Raw genomic sequence first — 22,251 nt, 5'->3', positions numbered from 1 at the left:
TCCAAACTTTCAGGGGGAAAAAACTTTTGTTTTAATTTTTATTGAAATAAATAAATCAATTATTTATTTATTTATATTTAGGAGGGGAAACATTGACCGTATTCCAGGGTATTGTTTTGCATATGGATATCGTTATTGCTTTCTAGAGTTACACTTTTAACACATAAGCATAAATGAAAGAATTAAAAACATTTATATAGATACAGAATTAGTACTACCCATGTATAGTGAGCATCCTTATTTTTCCAAAAATTGGGCAAATAAGTGTACATTATACACGGCAAAATGTGGTACCTCTTTTGAATTTCCACAATAGCCTGCTACCTAGGTCTCCCTAGCTTTTGCTTTCTAGTACATTCTATACATTCTAATACATTCTATATGTTGTAGCCAGCGTGTTCCTTCTACAATGCAAATATGTTCATGATAATCTGCTTACAAACACTCAATTGTTCTATATTGTCCTCAGGATAAAATTCATATTTCTTTCAGCCTCATCTCTCACCTCTTCTCCTTTTCACTCTTTGACTTTGCAATATTTGGCTCAAATATTTGTAGTTCCCCAGACACACTCTGTATTTTTCTGCCTGGAACTCTCTAGCCTCCTGTTCACCCTTTTACCTGACTACTAGTTCCTTATTATGTGTCAGGTCTCAGTTTCAGTGCTACCATCTTCTTAAGTAAGATTGAATTAGGTTTCCCTGTTAGGTGTTTCTATAGTGCCCTGCACCTGGTTATATAGCACATGTCTCACTATATTGAAAATGCTTATGAACTTGCCTTTTCCTGGACTGTTACTTTATGGCTGTTTCAGAACCTGGCTTAGTGCCTTGCACATAGTAAGTACTCAGTGAATTAACTCATGAATATGTCAGGCTTAAATACTAAGGTTTAGACATGGTTGGGGTTTAATTGTTATTATAAACTTAAATTTTAATAGTGGCTTAGAATACTAGTTTATAATGCTGGGAAAAATATTTGCAACCAAGTGGTCGGAAAATATATAAATAGTATAAATAGGTTCAACTTCAGTAAAAATTATAGAAATGTAAATTGAAATAACATTGAGAAATCATTTTTGCCTATTAGGGTCACAAGAATTATGACTCATAATATACAGGGTAGGTAGGGTATGAGAAAATAAACATAGAATGTTGAAGAGTAAATGGGTATAACCTCTTTTATTAAATGCTTTTAATATTTGACCCAGAAATTCAGCTTCTAGATATGCATCCTGCTGAAATACACACATACTGAGGTATCCAGAGGTACAAGTACAGTGTTGTTCACTCCAGTATTGTTTCTGAAAGTGAAGATTTGGATATGACCCAAATGTTCACTGCTAGGGTATTGCTAAAAGAAATGATACTGCATCCATATGAAGGAATCATATGTATATAGTTCTAAAAAATTAAGTAATGGTATATTATAGATGTGGAAAAGGGCTAAGATGATTTAAATAAAATTAGAGTATATGCTAGTATATGTGAGAAGTGTGTGTATTTAAAAATATATATATCTGGAGGAACATTCACCAAACTGCTAGCAATGAATTACTAGGAGGCTGGTTTTAAGAGACGCTTTTCTGTAATGTTCCTTTTTTTTTTTTTTTTTAACAATAAGTATGTGTTATAGTGATCAGACAATCAGATTAAAAAAACAACAAAAAAGAGCTCAGAGTGTATGGTGTTAGGGTACTGTCAATTGTAAGTATGATCTATATGCCACTTCCTTTTCCCCTTTTCCAATAGAATGCCCAGTGTTTACATGGGGACATTGCACAGTCACAAAGAGAAATTACACTGAAAGGCTTCAGAGAAGGTAGTTTTAAAGTTTTGGTTGCAACCAATGTAGCTGCCCGTGGTTTGGACATTCCTGAGGTTGACCTGGTGATTCAGAGTTCTCCTCCACAGGTAGGGAATGAGATCTGATTTTTGGAAAATAGGAACAGCTGTATAATTTACATTTTATTTACAAGATGTTGCTTTGGATGTGAAAAATGTTATATGTTCTTGCTCTTTGCCATTTTTTTTTGTCACTGTGGTGCTTAAATTGATCAGAATCTGATGCCTTCGTAAATTATTAACTTCAATATTTGTGTTTGAAACATGTACTCATGAAAGGAATTAAAGAAAGTTGCCATATAAAGAGTCCTGGGATAAGGTAGATACTAGGGTTTTAAATCATAACCCCTTTGTCCCAAACTTAATGCATAAGAATTCTTTGGAATGTCAAAAAAAGCAACAGGATTGAAATGAAAATATTATTGGTAGCAGTAGTTTTGTTATTAGCATTATTATTTGGATGCTGGAATGACTGTAACTTGCTAGGATTTTTTAAAGTATTACCTCTTTTATTTTTAGGATGTTGAGTCCTATATTCATCGCTCTGGACGCACAGGTAGAGCTGGCCGGACAGGGATTTGCATATGCTTTTATCAGCCAAGAGAAAGAGGTCAACTAAGATATGTGGAACAAAAAGCAGTAAGTAGAGAGTTAAATTATTTCAGGCTTATTATCTAAATGGTACCTTTAAAAAGAATTTTTTCTATTGTTCTCACAGATAAATCTTTATTCTCAGTTTAAGCTGCATTCGGATGTGAGAAGCATGTGGAAAGCTAAGTGTATACTAGCTACAAGACTTTGTTTTAATAATAGCTTTTAACATGGAGAGAGAAGAGCTGACTTTCTCATTTTTCTATTGAATTTCTCCCTTGATACCAAAATCAAAGGTGCATTGTGATTTCAGTAATTCTTAGTGTTCAGCATTGTAATGGTGACTGTGACATTGTCTTGGTGTAGCAGTGAAGCTTATATTGAGTAATGGTGCATAAGCCAGTTTCTATAAGAAAATACACATTTTTTTGTGGTATGGATTTTTTGTGGTAGTTCACATTTTTTATTTTTATGGTGTGTTTTTAAATACTCTTTCATGTAGTTTGTAAAATGAGATAGGGTAATAAGAAAAAAATTGATAGTGGTAAACATCATTATTTTCTTTTTTGGGGATCAGCTTTATTTTGCAAGTGAAATTCCATGTTTGTAACTAAGGGGCAATTCAAAAAAATCTTTTTTCTTTCTAGATTTTATAATTGGTGATTTATTAGAAAAAACAGATCTTTTCATCTGCTAGGGCTTGGAAATCTCTAAGTCCAAGAAATGGAAATTCAACAAACTATATTAATTTAGGAATTAATTGTAAAGACTTCCATTTTTCTTTAATGTAATTCTTTCATTTTCAGGGAATTACTTTTAAACGTGTAGGTGTTCCTTCTACAATGGATTTAGTTAAATCTAAAAGCATGGATGCCATCAGGTATGCTTTCTGACCTTGCTGAATAATTTTTTCTTTTGTATTAGGCTATTCATCTTTAAGCTCTTCTAGTTCAAATATCAGAAAATTTAATCACCAGTTTTACCAGCAGATACTTAAGTTATATTGAAATATAAAAACGTTGCTCTTTCTTTTCCCATTCATTCTCTAAATATTTCCCTTTGCCTTGACGAAGAAAATTTGCTATTTTTAAACCATAGGTCTCTGGCTTCCGTTTCTTATGCTGCTGTTGATTTTTTCCGACCGTCAGCTCAGAGACTGATAGAAGAGAAAGGGGCAGTGGATGCACTGGCTGCAGCATTAGCCCATATCTCTGGAGCATCGAATTTTGAACCACGATCTTTGATCACTTCTGATAAGGTAGAAATCTCTGAGAAAATTGTATGTGCTTGAAATAAACACTGAAGTTGAATCATAGCTATCTATCTAGAGAGAAATACAGGAAATCTTCATTTTGCACTGCAGTGTTTTAACTAAAACTTGCATACCAAAACCTATTCATTTTTTAAGTTGCCTTGGAGCCATGCCAATCAAGAAATAAACTGTGAAGTTAACATAGAATGATGCAAAGTAAGGATTGCCTGTATATGTTGAGGGTGTATGTGTGTGTGTGTAACATCACCTGACCTGACTGACCCCCTGCCATGTCAGTGTCAGATGTCAAACGACACCACAACCATTGCTTGCAAGTAGTTCAGAGATGTATTATTACTCACAGTGTTATAGGTGAGGGGAGACACTGGGTGAGGGGCCCCATCAGAAAAAGAGCTCTCTGATGTCTGGGTGGAGAGAGTCACAGAGAGATTGTGAGAGAGAGTTGGTGGGAGAGGAGAACAAAAGGAGCAGGAGAGGAAACTGCATGTGACTTATGTGGTGTAGCATAAGTGAGTACAGCTGGGTCATTTGGTGTTTTCCACTTGGCAGATGTTACTGGTCTAGACAAATGTCATTTTGCTGAGAATGACCTTTTTTTTTTATAAGAATTCTTATTTAATGAGATTAGTTTTATTTTTTTTAATTAAAAAATATTTTTAATTGGTTTTAGAGCAAGGAAGAGGCGGAGAGAGAGAGTGAGAAACATCTCTTTGTTGTTCTACTTATTGCATTCATTGGTTGATTCTCTCTCCCTCCCTCTCTCTCTCTTTCTCCTTTAATTGGTTGATTCTTGTATGTGCCCTGCCTGGCAGCCTTGGTGTATTGGGGGTACTCTAACCAGTTGAGCTCTACCCGGCCAGGACTGAGAGTGACTTAATGTCCAACTCTATCCCTCCCTTCCCCTCTCTCCCTCTCTTTCCTCCTCTCCACCCTATATGCGTCTACCCCACTCCACCACTCCCACCCCCCCTCTCCCATACACTAGAATGTAACCTCCATGAAAGGAAGGACTATTTACTACTGAATCTCTCGCATGTAGTAGAGTCTCTGGAACATACGTAGAGGGCACTCTGAAATACTTGTTAAATAAATGCCTCCATATATCTTCTTCATATTGATCCTGTTCCTGTACAGTGAAGTTTTACAGAACAAGTAATTTTTGCTTATATAATAGTCCCTAAAAAGTTTGAAGAGATTTATGTCCTCTTGTTTTTCCACTCTAAGCTAACTTGGACTCTTTCAGAATTGAGTTCCTTAATTCTTTACTACCTATCTTTTCTCTGATGCTCTAATCTCTTAAAGCATGAGGGTCAGAAATAAATATAGTGTTTACAGCAGTGCATAAAAGAATGGTACTTTTGCCCTGGCTGGGTAACTCAGTTGGTTAGAGTAATGTCCCATAGCACCATGGTCGCAGGTTCAGTCCCTGGTCAGGGCACATTTAAGAATCAACTGATGAATGTATAAATAAGTGGAACAATAAAATCCACATTTCTCTTTCTCTCCCTTCATCTCTCTCTCTCTCTAAAATGAGTACATAAAAAAATTTTAAAAATGGTACTTTCAGTGATCTATAAACACTCATCTTCTATTGATATAGTTTCAAAGACATTATTTTTTTTAGCAGTCATGTTATACTGTTGGCTCATAAGTTGGCATGTTTGTCATGAAGGAATATAGAATTAGAACCTCACTGCTGCTGCTGCTGCTACTTTTTTCCCCAAACAATGTGACTTTTATTCCTTAAGGGGTTTGTGACCATAACTCTGGAAAGCCCAGAAGAAATACAGGATGTCAGCTGTGCTTGGAAAGAACTTAACAGAAAGCTGAGTAGTAATGCCGTGTCCCAAATTACCAGAATGTGCCTCCTAAAAGGAAATATGGTAGGCGTTTCTAGGCAAATAAAAAGCTTTTTAATAAACTACTGTAAATGTTTATGAAGACTAACAGGTTTTGGTTTTCTTTTTTTTGAAGTCTAAAGTGGTATAAGTAATATTTTCTTCATATGTTGGTTTGTTTCCAGTTGTAAATTTTGGGGGAGTTATTTAAATAACCCCTTATTATATAAAACTAAGTTATTCTGCTTAGTTTGACTATCTAGTGTCCAAGTTATTTACATTTCTGCCCTTTTATATTTATGTGTGGTTTATGTGTTTATTCTGTAAGACTAAATATTTGGTTGGCCAAAAAGTCCATTAGGTTATTTCCGTAAAATAAAAGACACACTTTTCATTTTCACCAATAACTATTGATTTGGATATTTTGAGCATATTGGCTATGTCCCGCTATTGGCATCTCACTAGATGGCCAATCTAGTAGAGGTAGAGGCCAAGGATGCTGCTAAGCATCTTTCAATGCATAAGATAGTCCCACAGCAAAGAATTATTTGGCCAAAGTGTCAATAATACCAAGAAACTTTGCAGACCACTTTTGATGTGTTCTATCAGACACAGCACCTTCTCCATACACTGCATAAATCTTTTTTTGCATTTCAGTTGTTTTTTTTTTTAGTTTATTTTATTGATTATACTATTACAGTTGCCTCAATTTTTCCCCTTAGACCCCCTCCACCTGGTACCCCCCTTCCCTCCAGTAACCCCCTGCTCCTTAGTTCATGTACATGGGCCATGCATGTAAGTTCTTCGGCTTCTCCATTTCCTATGCTATTCTAACTTCCCCATGTATTTTGTTCCTATCAATTATGCTTCTTAATCCCTGCCCCATTTCCCCATTCTCCCCCTTACCCTTCCCAGCTGATAATCTTCAAAATGATCTTCGTACCTGTGATTCTGTTCCTGTTCTGTGTTTGCTTAGTTTTTTGTTTATTTGTTTGTTTTTGGTTTTTTTTAAGATTTGTTTGTTGATAGTTGTGAATTTGTTGCCTTTTTAATGTTCATGGCTTTGATCTTTTTCTTAAATAAATCTAACATTTTCTGTAAAAATGGTTTGGTGGTGATGAACTCTTTTAGCTTTACCTTGTCTGGGAAGCACTTCATCTGCCCTTTCATTCTAAATGATAGCTTTGCTGGATAGAGTAATCTAAGTTATAGGTTCTTGCTTTTCATCACTGAATACTTCTTGCCAGTCTCTTGCCAGTCCCTTCTTGCCTGTAGGTTCTTTTGAGAAATCCACTGATAGTCTTATGGGATCTCCTTTGTAGATAACTCTCTGCTTTTCTCTTGCTGCTTTTAAGATTCTCTCTTTAGCCCTGGCTGCTGTGGCTCAGTGGATTGAGCGCCAGCCTGTGAACTAAAGTATCACACTTCAATTCCTAGTCAGGGCACATTCCTGGGTTGTGGGCCAGGGACCCAGTAGGGGGTGTGAGAGGCAACCACACATTGGTGTTTCTGTCCCTGTCTTTCTCCTTCCCTCCCCTCTCCCTAAAAATAAATAATAATAAAAAAAAAGAGTATCTTTAAACTTTGGCATTTTAATTATGATGTGTCTTGGTGTGTTCCTTTTTGGGTTGAACTTATCTGGGACTCTGTGCTTCCTGGACTTGTATGTCTATTTCCTTTGCCAAATTAGGGAAGTTTTCTTTCATTATTTTTTCAAATAAGTGTTCAGTTTCTTTTTTTTTAATATATTTTATTGATTATGCTATTACATTTGTCCCATTTCCCCCTTCCCTCCCCTCCACCCTGTACCCCCTCTTCCACCCACATTCCCCCCCTTTAGTTCACGTCCATGTGTCATTCTTATGAGTTCTTTAGCTTCTACCTTTCCTGTACTATTCTTGCCCTCCCCCTATCTATTTTCAACCTACATTCTATGCTACTTATTCTCTATACCTTTCCCCCCCTCCCCTCCTCTCATCCCCCTGCTGCTAGCCCTCCATGTGTCCTCTATTTCTGTGGTTCTGTTCCTGTTCTAGCTGTTTACTTAGTTTCTTTTGGTTTTGCTTTAGGTGTGGTTGTTCATAATTGTGAGTTTGCTGTCCTTTTACGATACATGTCTTTTCTTTATCTTCTTTTCTTAGATAAGTCCCTTTAGCATTTCATAAAATAAGGGCTTGGTGATGATGAACTCCTTTAACTTGACCTTATCTGAAAAGCACTTTATCTTCCCTTCCATTCTAAATGAGAGCTTTGCTGGACAGAGCAATCTGGGATGTAGGTCCTTGTCTTTCATGACTTGGAATATTTCTTTCCAGCCCCTTCTTGCCTGTAAGGTCTCTTTGGAGAAATCAGCTGACAGTCTGATGGGAACTCCTTTGTAGGTTACTGTCCCCTTATCTCTTGCTGCTTCTAGGATTCTCTCCTTCGTTTTTACCTTGGCTAATGTAATTATGATGTGCCTTGGTGTGTTTCTTCTTGGGTCCAACTTCTTTGGGGCTCTCTGAGCTTCTTGGATTTCTTGGAAGACTGTTCCCTTTGCCAGATTGGGGAAGTTCTCCTGTATTATTTGTTCAAATAACTTTTCCACTTGTTGCTCCTCCCCTTCTGGTACCCCTATAATTCGGATGTTGGAATGTTTAAAGGTGTCCTGGATGCTCCCAAGGCTCTCCTCGATTTTTTGAATTCTTATTTCATCATGCTTTCCTGCTTGGTTGATTCTATCTTCCTTCTGGTCCACTGTATTGTTTTGAGTCTCAGATTCCTTCCTTTCTCTATTGGCTCTCCTCCGCGTATCTTCCTGCATCTCTTTTATGGTAACCTGCATCCTTTCATCTAAATTGTGCCCAAAATCAACCAATTCCATGAGCTTTCTGATCACCAGCATTTTGAACTGTGCATCTGATAGATTGGCTATTTCTTGGTCACTCAAAAGGATGAGTCCTGGGGGACTGATCTGCTCTGTTGTACACATGTCTTATGTCTTTCCCTGTCTCTCCTATTTTTTTTTTTTTTCGGTCTGGTCGCTCTTGTTACGGTGGGGGGCGGAACCTTAGGTGTTCACCGGGGCTGAGCACCCCAGTCGCTAGATTGTGACATTATATGTGGGGGCGGGGCGGGAGCGGGGATGGGAGGGAATCAATGGCCGCAATTCAGTTCTCCTGGGCCCACACCCTTCCCCGGGCTCCTGGGCTGCGAGCTCTGCCCTGGTCCACAATCGCTGCCCCACTGGGTCCGGCAGCCGCAGCTTGCGTACTCAGGGATCACCGCTGCATTCTTGCGCCCTGGATGGCTGTCGTGCCGATTCCGCGCCAAATTTCCCCCGACCTCCGTGCGCTGCCGACCCGCGCCAGCCCCGCGCCCGCTCGGCTCGTTGTCTCCTACCAGTCTGCATGAATGGGTCTACTTCAACTTCTTGGCTGTCCAACTTCCATTCAGATAAATCCTCTGTCAGTTCTGTGTGTTATGCTGACCGTAATTTATTGTTGTTCTAATCTTGGTTGTGCGAGGAGGTACGGTGTGTCCACCTATTCCTCCATCTTGCCGGAAGTCCCAGTGTTCAGTTTCTTGCTCTTCCTCTTCTCCTTCTGGTATCCCTATGATTCAGATATTGGCACCTTTGGAGATGTTCCAGAGGTTCCTTAGCCTATCCTCTTTTTTTTTTTTTGATTCTTGTTTCTACTTTTTGTTCTGGTTGAATATTTCTCTTTTCCTTCTGTTCCAAATTGTTGGTTTGAATCCCAGTTTACTTCCCTTCTTTGTTGGTTTCCTGTGGGTTATTCTTTATTTTACTTAGTGTGACCTTCATTTCTTCCTTTATGTTGTTGCTGTACTCAAGGAGTTCTCTGGGCATCCTGATAACCATTATTTTGAGCTCTACATCTAAAAGGTTGGTTATCTCCATTTCACTTAATTCTTTTTCTGGGGTTTTGTTAATTTTTCTCTGTCTCCTCAATTTAGCTGCCTCCCTGTGCTTGTTTCTTTGTATTCAGTAGAGCTGCTTTACTCTCTGTCTTAGTAGCATGGTCTATATAGAAAAGGCACGTGTAAATTGTGTAGGCTGAGCCTTAGTAATTGCCAGAGCAGGGCAACCCTCTTCACTGCTTGTGGCTGTGTGTGGAGGGTTCTGCAAGGGGAACTGCCGCCTGGCTCCTGGCAGTTCACGCAGCATTTGCCCTGTTTCCAGTCACTTCACCTCCTTCTTGTGTGGGACACTCCAGCTGCTGCGCCAGTGGTGAATCCTGGAGTGGGTGAGTTTGTGTACATTTTAAGACTGTTGCTGGTCCTTTAAATGGCAAAAATTCGGCAGTTTCTTCTGTTGTCCCAACCATCCCCCTAGTTTTTACACCCAGAGGTAATGGGGATCTGTCTTCCCAATGCTGGAACCCTGAGCTTTGTTGTCTGGCCTGGGGCTGGGATCACTCGCTCTAAGATATCCCTCCTGTCCATTCTCCTGCTGCTGCTACTGCAGCCTTTCCACTCCACACTGTCTCTCTGCCCATCTCTGTGACTCTGTCCCTCCTATCGGTCTGAATGAATGTGTCTTCTTAAAATCTTTGGTTGTCAGACTTCCATACAGCTTGATTTTCTGATGGTTCTGGGTGTTAATAATTTTGAGATCTGGTTGTAATTCTTTCTATGGTTGCACAAGGAGGCAAAGTGTGTCTACCTACACCTCCATCTTGACCAGAAGTCTCAGTTGCATTTTTACCTTTCTTGAAATAAGGAAACATAATATGCCAAAAATGTTGCATATCTTCTTCTATCTTTGATATTAAAATGGCTGCACAAAAATTCACCAGTTTTGTAAGTTTTTTTAAAAAGGTATACTGATGTAATAGTTCTCACAATACAATCTAACAACATTGTTTTAAATGAAGTTAAAGACAAGTAAGCACTACTAGAGCCATCCTATGAAAAAAACATAACAGACTTTTTGGTCAACCCAATAACGTATGATTGCAACAGCTAAACAACTCTGTTGTTTAGGGAATATGCAATATTGATTTTTAAAGATTTTATTTATTTTTTAGACAGAGGGGAAGGGTGGGAGAAAGAGGTAGAGAAACATCAATGTGTGGTTGCCTCTCATGCGCCCCCACAGAGGACCTGGCCCACAACCCAGCCATGTGCCCTGATTGAGAATCGAACCAGCAATCCTTTGGTTCACAGGCTGGCGCTCAGTACACTGAACCACACCAACTGGGGTGCAATATTGAATTTTGAGTAGCTTGCTATTGGTTGTTAAAGAGGATAATGAAGTGAACTAAGTATTTTAATACATTTATGAAATAGCAAAGTTAAACTGTCTATAATCTTAGTGACTAATGTCTTCTAATGTTTTTGAGAAAAGATGTTATGTTTATTTATCTAATTTTACTACAGAGGTTCCTTTTAGCTTAGAATTTAATTACTTGATTGGGTATTAGAAATAATTATGTCAGAATTTAATATTATTTACATTCAAAAAGATTTGTGGCAAGAATGAGACAAATATACATATTCAGGAAAAATGTGGAGGGGAGGGAAAATATAACAAGATCATTAAGGCTAAGCTAGTTGCTGTACTTGAATATTAAGTTAACCTTCAATTTAACTGACAATTAAGACCAAATAGGAAACTTCTTGGATCACATCTGCTAATCCCTTACATCTTGGATTACCTCTTTATCTGCTAAACACTGCAGCTCTTTGGGAGGGAAACTTTCTGGCACTTAATTTTAAATGAATTTATTAGATCATTTTATCGAGGACATGGAACGACATTATTGTTGTGCTCTGGATTCTAGAGCACAAAAACTCTTCTAGAGTATGTTCTGGATTCTTAGTAGTAGGAGATTCTGGTTAAATACTGTGTTTAGTTACTTTTCAGATTTAGAAAATACAGTAAGCAGCCACTCTGTCATGCATTATTGTGTATTAGCTGTTTTAATCCTGTAAGCCATCATGGGATACACCTGATTTTTTTTTTGTAGCAAATATAAAGATTACCAGCAAGTATTAGCATATTAGGTGTAAAAAAAAAAATCAACTCATGCATCTAAACAAAAATGTTTTTATTTTGCCTTTAGGGTGTTTGTTTTGATGTTCCCACAACTGAGTCCGAAAGGTTACAGGTATTTAAAATTCTTTATCTGTTAAAGAGTTGAGCATGTTTCTCTATAAGATAGGAATTAAGAACATAATCACAACATCATTATCATGCCTAAATCATTTAACAATTCCTTAGCATAAAAAATCCATTCTGTATCATAATATAAAATATATATATTAAATTTTATTTATTTATTTTTAGAGAGGGAAGGGAGGGAGAAAGAGAGAGAGAGAGAAACATCACTGTGCGGTTGCTGGGGGCCATGGCCTGCAACCCAGGCATGTGCCCCAACTGGGAATCGAACCTGCGATGCTTTGGTTCACAGCCCGCACTCAATCCACCGAGCTACGCCACCCAGGGCATAATTTAAAATATTTTTATAACTAATTTCAAACCTTGAAAAAATAGAATTGTACAAAAATATTCATGTACCCATCACTCAGCTTCAACAATGATCAGCTCCTGATGTCTACTTCCATCCACTTCCCCACTCTCCAGTATTACACTTTTGAATCAGATTCTAGGTATTCTATCATTTCAACCACAGATATTACCATACAATGCTAAGGACACTTTATTTCCCCTGTTGTCGCCTAAGTATTTTTTAATATAATGTCTATGAGGTTCATACATTATAATTTGATGTTTCTTAAGTCTCTTAATCTGTAGATTCTCCCTCTTTTCTCTCTCTTTTTAAAAAACTTGCCTATATTTTATCTGTTAAAGAAAGATTGTCCACCAGGTTCTTACAGTGTAGAATTTGTCTGTTGCACCCCTGTGCATGTTTATCTACATAATTTGAAACAAGAGGGGATTGTTTTTTTTTAAGTCTTTAAAACTTTCAGAACATACTGCGAATACATTTCTGTGTCAACTGTACAGTTATTTCTTTTGAATGGCTCCCTGACATTTTGACCTTATGGGTGTCGAACTTTTCTTAATGTCCTATTTTCTGACATTTAGATTATTTCCACTAATATAGTATTATAAACAGGTCAGCCCTAAAAGTTATTATAGCTAACTCTTTATATATTGCCATGTTTATCTCTTTAAGATGAATTTTTAAAAGATTTTATTTATTTATTTTTAGAGAGAGGAGAAAGGAGGGAGATAGAGAAACATCAATGTGAGAGCAACATTTTGGCTGCTTCTCACATGTGCCCATCTGGGGGCTGAACTCGCAACCTAGGCATGTGCCCTGACCAGAAATTGAACCTGTGACCTTTTGCTTTGTGGAATGACACCCAACCAACTGAGCCACACTGGTCAGGGCTCTAAAAGATGAATTTTTAAAGATGACTGTTTGGCCAAATGGTTTGCACATTTTGAAGGCTTTGGTCATATACTGCCACCAGTGGTGTATATGGGTGTTTGCCTCTGCTCACTCTTAACAAGTTATTTTAGTATTAACTTTGCTTGGCAACTCATGATCACAATGCAGAACAGTTAATGTAGAAGGATGTAACATAGTGATGCTCACATGAGCTGCCGATTTATCTATGTTGAGTTATCCTGATACCAAATTGTTTTCAATGGCTACATTTTTTTAGTCCTCAGCTGGTGTTTACAGGTTTTAAGCTCCATTATCAGCTCTCACTCCTTGCTTCTGTCGATGTACCTACTGATAGCCATGTACTACTTATTAATAGCTTGTTTTATGAAGAGAAATCAGTACCTTCTTTTAGAATGTATAAATATTTAATAGTTTATATTTTATTGTATTTTTCTCTCATTACCATTTATTACCTTTATTCCCTCTTCCACTCCTCCCCAGAATATATAAATTGAATATGAATTGAGAATCTCAAAATGGGCCTGAGAGTTTCAACTAAGACTAAAACTTAGGGACTTTAGTAAATATGCTTTCAATGGGTTTTTCTTGGTTTTAAATTTTGTTCCACATACTTTGAATTTAATGGCCTTTAGCTGCTATTGGCCAATAGGTATGAGAAAAAGTATCCTATACTCATGTGCTTGCTTATAGTTTCTCTTTTGCATTTATATTAATCCTGTAAATTCCCCCAACAGGCAGAGTGGCATGATTCAGACTGGATACTGTCAGTGCCATCCAAGTTACCCGAAATTGAAGAATATTATGATGGAAACACGTCGTCTAATTCCAGACAGAGGAGTGGCTGGTCTGGTGGCCGGTCAGGTCGCTCAGGTCGGTCAGGTGGTCGATCTGGTGGCCGGGCAGGCAGACAGAGTCGACAGGGCAGTCGGTCAGCAAGTCGACAAGATGGTAGAAGACGAAGTGGGAATAGAAATCGATCACGAAGCGGGGGCCACAAGCGAAGTTTTGACTGAGAATTTGATAATTAATCTACCAGTGTGAGCATACCTATTTCTGCCTAATCATGTACATTATCCACCAAAAATTAGATCATTGTAGTTGAGGTATGTGTCTGCTACAAAGAAGTTGGTTGTATTTTTTTAAAAAGTATTTCACAAGAATGGATGTAAACAAATCTACTTATCCAGTTACACCTTTGAATAAAAAAACCTCCTTTTATTATCTCTTTTTCACTATGTGTTAGAATTTTCCTGAATATAATCTTTTAAATTTTTTTATAAAACATGGCAGTCGAGTTAATCTTACTTAAGTTCACTTGCATTTTACAAAATGTGTATCTGTATTTAGATTAGTCCTTCCATAGGATATAACAAGAGATCTCTTCCACATTAAAGGGTCTTATAAACTGGTGATATGATTAGTTAGGTATAGCATTTTAAAATCTAGGTGTAAAAAGAAATTCTAGGTGTAGTTAATTAAAAGGGTGTGCAAGGAATGCACATTCAATAATTTATACAACAGATAATGGTTGGACTGTCTACCATGTGTCCATCACTATAGTAATCACTAGTGATATAGAGGTGAACTAGGCATGGTCACTGTCCTCAATGAACTTAAATTCTAAAGACAAGCCACTACGAATGAGATTAACACCGAGCTCCTAAAATGAAGGTAATACCTAACAGCTAAGGTGAAGGTAGGGATGAAAGCTAAGGACCTGGTTAGGGGATACCTAACCAGTCTAAGGAGTTAGGAAGACTTTCAGAAGTGATGCTTAAAAGGAGAAGTAAAGCAAAAGTACCAGTTGATCTAGCTGGGTATTATGTGTATGGTGAAGAGGAGTTTAGAGGACTTGGTAGACAGAGAAAACAGCATATGCTGAATCCCAGAGGCAAGGAATAACATGGTAAGTCTAAGGATCTATAATATGTTCAGTGTGGTTTGCATGTGACAAGCAGAGGACAGAAAAAGGAGAGAGAAGGAATTAATACAGGGGCCTAAGTTTAAAAACTACACAGTAGTCAGGTAGGATAATCTTTACCTGTTCTTCCTTTTAAAGGGAAGATTATAACGTAATGATTAAGTTCACATTATTTGTGATTAGCCTTTCTGCCTAAGCAGAACTTGCAACATCCTGATTGCTCCTATCTGATTCTTCCTGGGAGGAAAAGAAAAGTTTGTGTGCATTGTGCATTGCTAAGGAGTTCAAACATTCCCTGGAATGGAATAGTGGGAACCCTTAGGAAGATTTAAGTAAAAATTAACATGATGAGATTGGTGTTTTAGAAAGATTACTGGCTGCACTGAGGAGACTGGGTTGCAGAAGGGCCAGACTGGAAGACAGGAGGCTTGCTTTTTTTTTTTTTTTTTAATTGATTTTAGAGAGAGGAAGGGGGTGGGGGAAGAGAGAGAGAGAAACAACTATTTGTTGTTTTATGCATTCATTGGTTGATTCTTGTATGTGCCCTGATCAGGGATTGAACCCGCAACCTTGGTGTATTAGGATGATGATGCTTCTAACCAACTGAGCTACCTGGCCAGGGCCCAGGAGACTTCTTAAGATATTGTTAGAGCAGCCCTGGCTGGTGTGGCTCAGTGGATTGAGTGCTGGCCTGTGAACCAAAGGGTCACTGGTTTGATTCCCAGTCAGGGCACATGCCTAGGTTGCCAGCTAGGTCCTGAGTATGAGGGGGGAAGGAGGAATGGGGGAGGGGGAAGGAGGAATGGGGGAGGGGGAGGGGAGGTGGGGGGGAGGCAACCACACATTGATATTTCCCTTTCTTTTGCCCTCCCTTCCCCTCTCTCTAAAAATAAATAAAATCTTTAAAAAAATGAAAGGTATTGTTAGAGCAGTGATTTTTCAACCCGTGTGTTGCAAGAATTTTAAAAAATACGTTATACCTGAGTATTTAGTCAGTAGCACTGACCTCTTTTTCCCTAATATTGTCAAATTAAAAGAATGACAACAGCCATCACAATAGCCGTTTGGTGTGAATGCCATTTTGAATCATAAATATATAAATCATATAATAGAAGTTGCATCTTACTGGTCACATGGCATAATAAGGTTGCATCTGATTGGTTAATTCTTGGTACCAGAAATCCTTATAAACAAATATAGGCACCTGATTTTTTAAAAAGTCACTTTGGAGCAAAAAAGGGTAGGTAATTACTATTATTATTTTTTGTAAATCCAGATTATACCTGTTTTTGTCAAGTTGGCAAAAACTATATTTTTTGGTGTGCTGCAGAATTTCAGTAAGTAGTTTATAAGTACAATGAAATGAAAAAGGTTGAAAATCACATATTAGAGTAATCCAAAATAGAGGTGATGGTGGTCTTCACTAATGATAGGTAATACATTTTTAGTCACGAGAACTGAGGCGCTTGAGAGGCTGTTGATGGCCCAGAACCACTCAGCTGGATGACACATAGTGGAGGGAGGATTTGAAGCAAGGGAAGTCTAGCTTCTGAACCAACACTCTTAACCACTGCACTAAGTAGTCACAGTGGACATTGAGAAAGATTTTGGAGGTTTTTAAGAAGTAAAATTGTTAGGACTTAAGTGCTTTGAATTGGATGAGGAGGAGGCAGAACGAAAACCTAGGTTTTTGTCACTAAGATAAGCTACTAGGACAAAGCAAGAAAAGCTATGTAGGGAGAGGGAACATGATTAGTTCAGGAATAGATATATTTTAATATTGAGTATCTCATGAGATATGTAAAAGGAGATAAATGGTAGGCAGTTGGATTTATAGGTCAAAAGCAGGAGAGATCTGTCCTAAAGATTTATAATAAAAAATGGTAATTGTCATTAAGGTAGTAGATGTGATTGCCCAGGGAAAGTATAGAACTGAAAAGGGAGAGGCTTTGTAAGCAAAAATCGAAAAATCAATGTTTCTTTCTAAAAATAAATTTAAAATTTGTTTTTAATGTTAAGGACTCAGCAAAAGTGACCAAAGTAATGGTCCATAGAGTCTGGACTGCCTAGAGGTTGAAGTAAAGATGGGGTTGATAATAGAGTATAGAAGGGCCAAGGGACTGAAGGTCAGCGAGGGGTTCTGAATTTGAGATTTCACGAGTACAGCACTTGGGAAGACAGGTGCAGGGTGTGATAGTAGGCCTATTGGGGGCAAAGGTTATTTCATTTGAGGTGGTCAAAGAACTGAGAAGCCATGGCTTATGTGGATAGTTTTCATGGGCAATGAAGTTTCCTAGAATGAAAACAGACCAGAAGTGAGGAAGGGAGAAACCAGGTAGCCAAATACAATGAATAGTGGAGCTTGTTAAATTACCTGAATTAGGAGGTAATTAGGAGGGGTATAGGGTGCTAATACAATATACCTTCGAAGAGACAAGTGTATTTACATGAGGATGAAGGAGTAATAGTTTGCAGAAGAGAACACTGACACCAGGCAGGGTACATGGAATGTGAGGGAATGAGCAACACACCTGTATATGTGAGAAAGCTGCCAGGGGAGTATTTTTCAGGAACAGCCACGTTTCACTTAAGCCCAGATATAGGGAAGGACTCTCTCCATGCTGGACTGAGAAAGGAAGAAATTTTGATTATGGGGAACAGGGCTCTAGATAACTAAGACGGGGCAAAAATCTCAGTTGGATCTGATTTGAATAATTGTGAACTCTGGATTTATACCCAAGATGAAATAGGATCTCTGTTTCTAGGTGTGTGAGCACTAGTACTTGTGTCAAAATGCATTGTGTGTGTATAATGTCCCAGGCACTATGTTTGGGGTACAAAGGCGAATTAGGGAGTGCCGAATCTCTGCCTGCAGGAGCTCAGAATCTAGTGACACAATTGGACACATAAACTTAAGCCCATGGCAATGACTAAAAAGAATGAATTGAGAGCTCTGCACAAGGGCACCTAGCCCCACAAAAAGATTCTGGACATGAATTTAGTCAGATAAAAGGAACAGGAAAATGGATAAAGACACAATAAGCTGCTAAACAGGTCTAAATATGGTGAATAATAAATAGCTCTTATTGCTGGGATCTTCACTATAGGGAAAGCAGTAATGAAAACACAGCAACTGTTATATCTTGGAATGTTTTATAGGCTTTGTTTTGGCCACTGAAGTGTTTCAGGAAAGAGATTGAAAAAAGATAAGCATGTGGGTAAATGCCAGCAGGGTGGAGATGCATTTAAGGGGTCTTCTTGCTAAAGGTTGGCTTCCCTATAAAAGGAAAGTGAGGTAGGTCCTAAGAAGATTAAATAACTTTCCATGTCTTCTGGGACAAGGAAGAGGCAGGGCAAGTTCCTCACCAAAATCTCAGCTTTAGGCTGCATTCAACCCCTTACCTTTATTTTGCTCCTTCCTCATAGAGCCCAGAACTTCATGGTACCACTTTTTGGCCATTGAGAACCTCCAGTTTGGTGCTCTCTGGCCAGCTATTTGAACTTGAATCAGTTGCTTTGTTCTTCAGTTGTTGAATTAGTAAATAATGTTTTATTACCTTAAGCATTAGATATTTGAATAATGAATTCACATTTATTCATGTATTTTTATTTTTTTACAAAGTTGATTGATTTTTAGAAAGTGACAGAGAAACATCAATTTGTTGTTCTATTTATTTATTCATTGGTTGCTTCTCATATGTGCCCTGACTGGGGATAGAACCTGTAACCTTGGTGTGTTAGGACAACACTGTAACTCAGCCATCCCCAACCTTTTTGGCACCAGGGACTGGTTTTGTGGGAGACAGTTTTTCCCCAGATGGGGGTGGGGCGATTGCTTTATAGCCTGCCACCAGATGCAGCTTAATTGTTACTTGCCACTCACTGATAGGGATTTGATATGAGTCTTCAAGCAGTTGATTTATTGTGGTCTCTGTGCAGGCAAACCTCTCTGCTAACGATTATCTGTATTTGCAGCCACTCCCCAGCACTAGCATCACCGCCTCAGTTCCACTGCAGACCACCACGCATTAGATTCTCATAAGAAGCACGCAACCTAGATACCTCCCATGTACAGTTCACTCTAGGGTTTACTCCTATGAGAACCTAATGCTGCTGCTGATCTACTAGAAGGTGGAGCTCAGGCAGTAATGCAAATGACAACAAGCGGCTGTAAATACAGATGAAGCTTGGATTGCTTGCTCACCTGCCTGCTCACCTGCTGCCCACCTGCTGCTATGTGGCCCAGTTCCTAACAGGCTACAGGTGGTACCAGTCTGTGGCCCTGGGGTTGGGTACCCTTGCTCTAACTGAATGAACTACCCAGCCAGGGCTTTGTAAAATTTTTATTGCATTTATTGGGATGATATTGGTTAATAAAATTACATAGGTTTCAGATGTACAATTCTTTCTTTAAAAAATGATTTTATTATTTTTAGAGGGAGAGAAACATCAATGAGTGAGACACATGAACTGGTTCCTTCTTGCACACCACCAACTGGGGACCTGGCCCACAACCCAGGCACGTGCCCTGACTGGGAATCAAACCGGCAACCTTTAGGTTTGCAGGCCAATGCTCAGTTCCCTGAGCCACACCAGCCAGGGCTCAGGCATATAATTCTATAATACATCATTTGTATATTGTATTGTGTGTTCACCACCCAAAGTCAAATCTCCTTCTGTCACCATTACCCCACCTATAATGAGTTCACATTTAGATGTGAATGCTGAGAGCCTCCTCTCACAGTGTTTTGTTTCATATATTTTGGGGTTATGCTTAATAAGTTTTTAAAGCCACATTCTTTTTTCATATTAGTAATATATGTCCATTGTTGAAATCTAAAAAAAATAGAAAAAATGAATGGAATAAAAACTACCCATAATCATCACATCAGAGATAATTACTGCATTTTGTTGTGCAGACGTGAATTCACTACGTGTGTACAAGTATGTATACATACTTTTTGCAACAAATTCTCCCCTTAATTTTATGAAGATATCATATATCATCTACATCAGAGGAAAGTAGTCTCATGCAGCTAATATCCAAGCAGAACCTCACATTTCCTATCAAATGTATATAAAACTCATCTACTTGTTACTAAATTTTACACTGATGACTAGATTCAATACAGGAATTTGGCCACCTTTGAGCCAAAAAGGGCCTTTGGCATGTTTCCTCATAATTTTGGCCTTGTGCCTACGTGCAGATGTTACAAAGGAACTTACATACTTTATAAGCCTTGACAACATTTTTCCTTTAGTAATGTTCTGAGCTCGTTCTCTCTCTTGTTGAACATCTGTTGGTGATAAAAATGTCCTTACACTTTTTAAAAAGGTTTTATTTATTTTTAGAGAGAGGAGAAGGAAGGGACAAAGAGAAAAGAAACACTGATCTGTGAGTACATCAACTGGTTTCCTCTCACACACTCCCAACCAGGGATCTGGCCTGCAACCCAGGCATGTGCCCTGACTGAGAATCAAACCAGCGATGTTTTGGTTCACAGGCCAGCACTCAATCCATTGAGCCTCACCAGTCAGGGCTACTTACACTATTTATAGAGGTATCACACACAGCAGTGTCACGTACTTTTGTGGTTTATCAACCAGACTGTGGTTTATCAACTTGAGGCAGGGAATGTTCCCTTACTCATGTCTTCTAAAGTCTGCAGTACAATCCCAAAGTCCCAGATGTTAAGCATTTTCTTAGTCTGTTGGTTGATTGCACTCATGTTGGCTCCTCCTTTTCTCACACCTAATACCAGGATGATTGAATTACTTTCCTGCCTGGACATATAGCTAAAATTTATTTCAAGGGGTTCTCCCCTTTTCCTCTACAATGCCATTCTTTAAAAAAGATTTTAATTTATTTTTTTTTAGAGAGAGATAGTGAGAGGGAGAGAAACATCAATGAGAAGAGAAACTTGGACTGGCTGTCTCTCACACGTGCTCCAACAAGGGACCAAACTCACAACCCAGACATATGCCCTGACTAGGAATCGAACCAGCAATCTTTTGGTGTGCAGGACAAGTTTCAATCTACTGAGCCATATCAGTCATGGTGACACAATGCCATTTTAATGATCAACATTTCTATGACAGGCCTCTATGTACCAGGCACTGTCTGAAATCTTAAGGATACAAAGATGGGTAAATCAAGGCCCCTGGCTCAAGGACATCCCAGAGTATATGTTACACAAATTTATCTGTTAAAATTTGAGACTGAAAAGTCAAATAATAGTTTATGTGAAACATGGCATATTTGTCTTTAAACTGTCATTTTAAAGATTGTATTTTTAGAACTGAAGAAAGGATGAAAGAGGGAAAGATTGGAAAATATAGAGATTAAATTAAAAAATAAAAGTAATTTAAAAATTAAAAAAAGAGGGAGAGCAACATTGATGTATGAGAGATACATTGATCAGTTGCCTCTCATACTCTTACACCCACACACACCCGCCAACCAGGGACGTGGCCCACAACCCAGGGATGTGCCCTGACTGGGAATTGAACTGGCGACTTTGGGGTTTGTAGGCTGGCACTTGGTCCACTGAGCCACACCAGCCACGAATAAACTGTCATTTTAAAAATGTGCCATTAAACTAGTCTTGTGAAATACAGAAATAAAACTTGCAGCATTTTCTTTTGTCATAAAATGATTACATTTTGAATTTTCTTTTTTTTTAAAGATTTTATTATTTATTTTTAGAGAGGGAAGGGAGGGAGAAAGAGAGGGAGAGAAAAACATTAATGTGTGGTTGCTGGGGGCCGTGGCCTGCAACCCAGGCATGTGCCCTGACTGGGAATCGAACCTGCGACACTTTGGTTCACAGCCCACGCTCAGTCCACTGAGCCACGCCAGCCAGGGCTACATTTTGAATTTTCTAAACACTTTAACACTGCTTTGAGTTTTAATAGCTTTCATTTATTGTGCTCTTTGTGCCAGGCACTGCTGACCCCTTTTCATTATCTTAATTTTCGCAAACTATGAGGTAGGTTCTGTTACACACATTTCATGCTGGAGAAACTCAGGTAATGTGTACAAATCACAGCAAATTGTACAGGTTTTCAAAGGCAAGTTTTCAAAGCCAGCCATGATTTCAACCCATTTTTTAAAAAACGTATTTACTGCTTTTCTAGAGAGAAAGGAAGAGAAACATCAATTTGCTGTTCCACTCACTTATGCATTCATTGGTTAATTCTTTTGTGTGCCCTAACCCAGGATTGAACCTACAACTTCGGTGTATTGGGAGGATGCTCTTAACCAAATGAGCTATCTTGCCAGGGCCTTAACCCATCTTTGAAAATGATTTTATGACAAATTGGCTCTCAATTCTTTGGATTACTACTTCAGAGGAAGTTTAGGAAGTTCGTTGAGTGCATGAATAAATGACCAGACCCT

General features: G+C 38.5%; 1 protein-coding gene and 1 non-coding gene across 3 annotated transcripts in view; both read left to right on the top strand.

Moving 5' to 3' along the window:
• DDX50 (DExD-box helicase 50) overlaps positions 1-14,163 on the top strand; it is a 33,127-nt gene extending 18,964 nt beyond the window's left edge. For both annotated transcript variants that reach the window (XM_045842375.1, XM_045842376.1), the window contains 7 exons: positions 1,752-1,913; positions 2,364-2,483; positions 3,242-3,315; positions 3,534-3,693; positions 5,457-5,591; positions 11,615-11,659; positions 13,666-14,163. In XM_045842375.1, the coding sequence (XP_045698331.1) occupies positions 1,752-1,913; positions 2,364-2,483; positions 3,242-3,315; positions 3,534-3,693; positions 5,457-5,591; positions 11,615-11,659; positions 13,666-13,944 (975 nt within the window). In that variant the 3' untranslated portion in view covers positions 13,945-14,163. The remainder of the gene's footprint in view (positions 1-1,751; positions 1,914-2,363; positions 2,484-3,241; positions 3,316-3,533; positions 3,694-5,456; positions 5,592-11,614; positions 11,660-13,665) is intronic.
• A 786-nt stretch (positions 14,164-14,949) lies between these two features.
• On the top strand, positions 14,950-15,084 carry LOC123821244. Its single transcript, XR_006786093.1, has one exon. It is a non-coding gene; the product is annotated as a U8 small nucleolar RNA (small nucleolar RNA).
• The last annotated feature ends 7,167 nt before the right edge of the window (positions 15,085-22,251 follow it).

This window comes from Phyllostomus hastatus, unplaced genomic scaffold, assembly GCF_019186645.2.
Source record: "Phyllostomus hastatus isolate PE091 unplaced genomic scaffold, TTU_PhHast_1.1 phas_contig_38, whole genome shotgun sequence".
Taxonomy (NCBI): domain Eukaryota; kingdom Metazoa; phylum Chordata; class Mammalia; order Chiroptera; family Phyllostomidae; genus Phyllostomus; species Phyllostomus hastatus.
The sequence above is the reverse complement of the archived record's forward strand: the minus strand, read 5'-3'. Positions and strand labels throughout refer to the sequence as shown.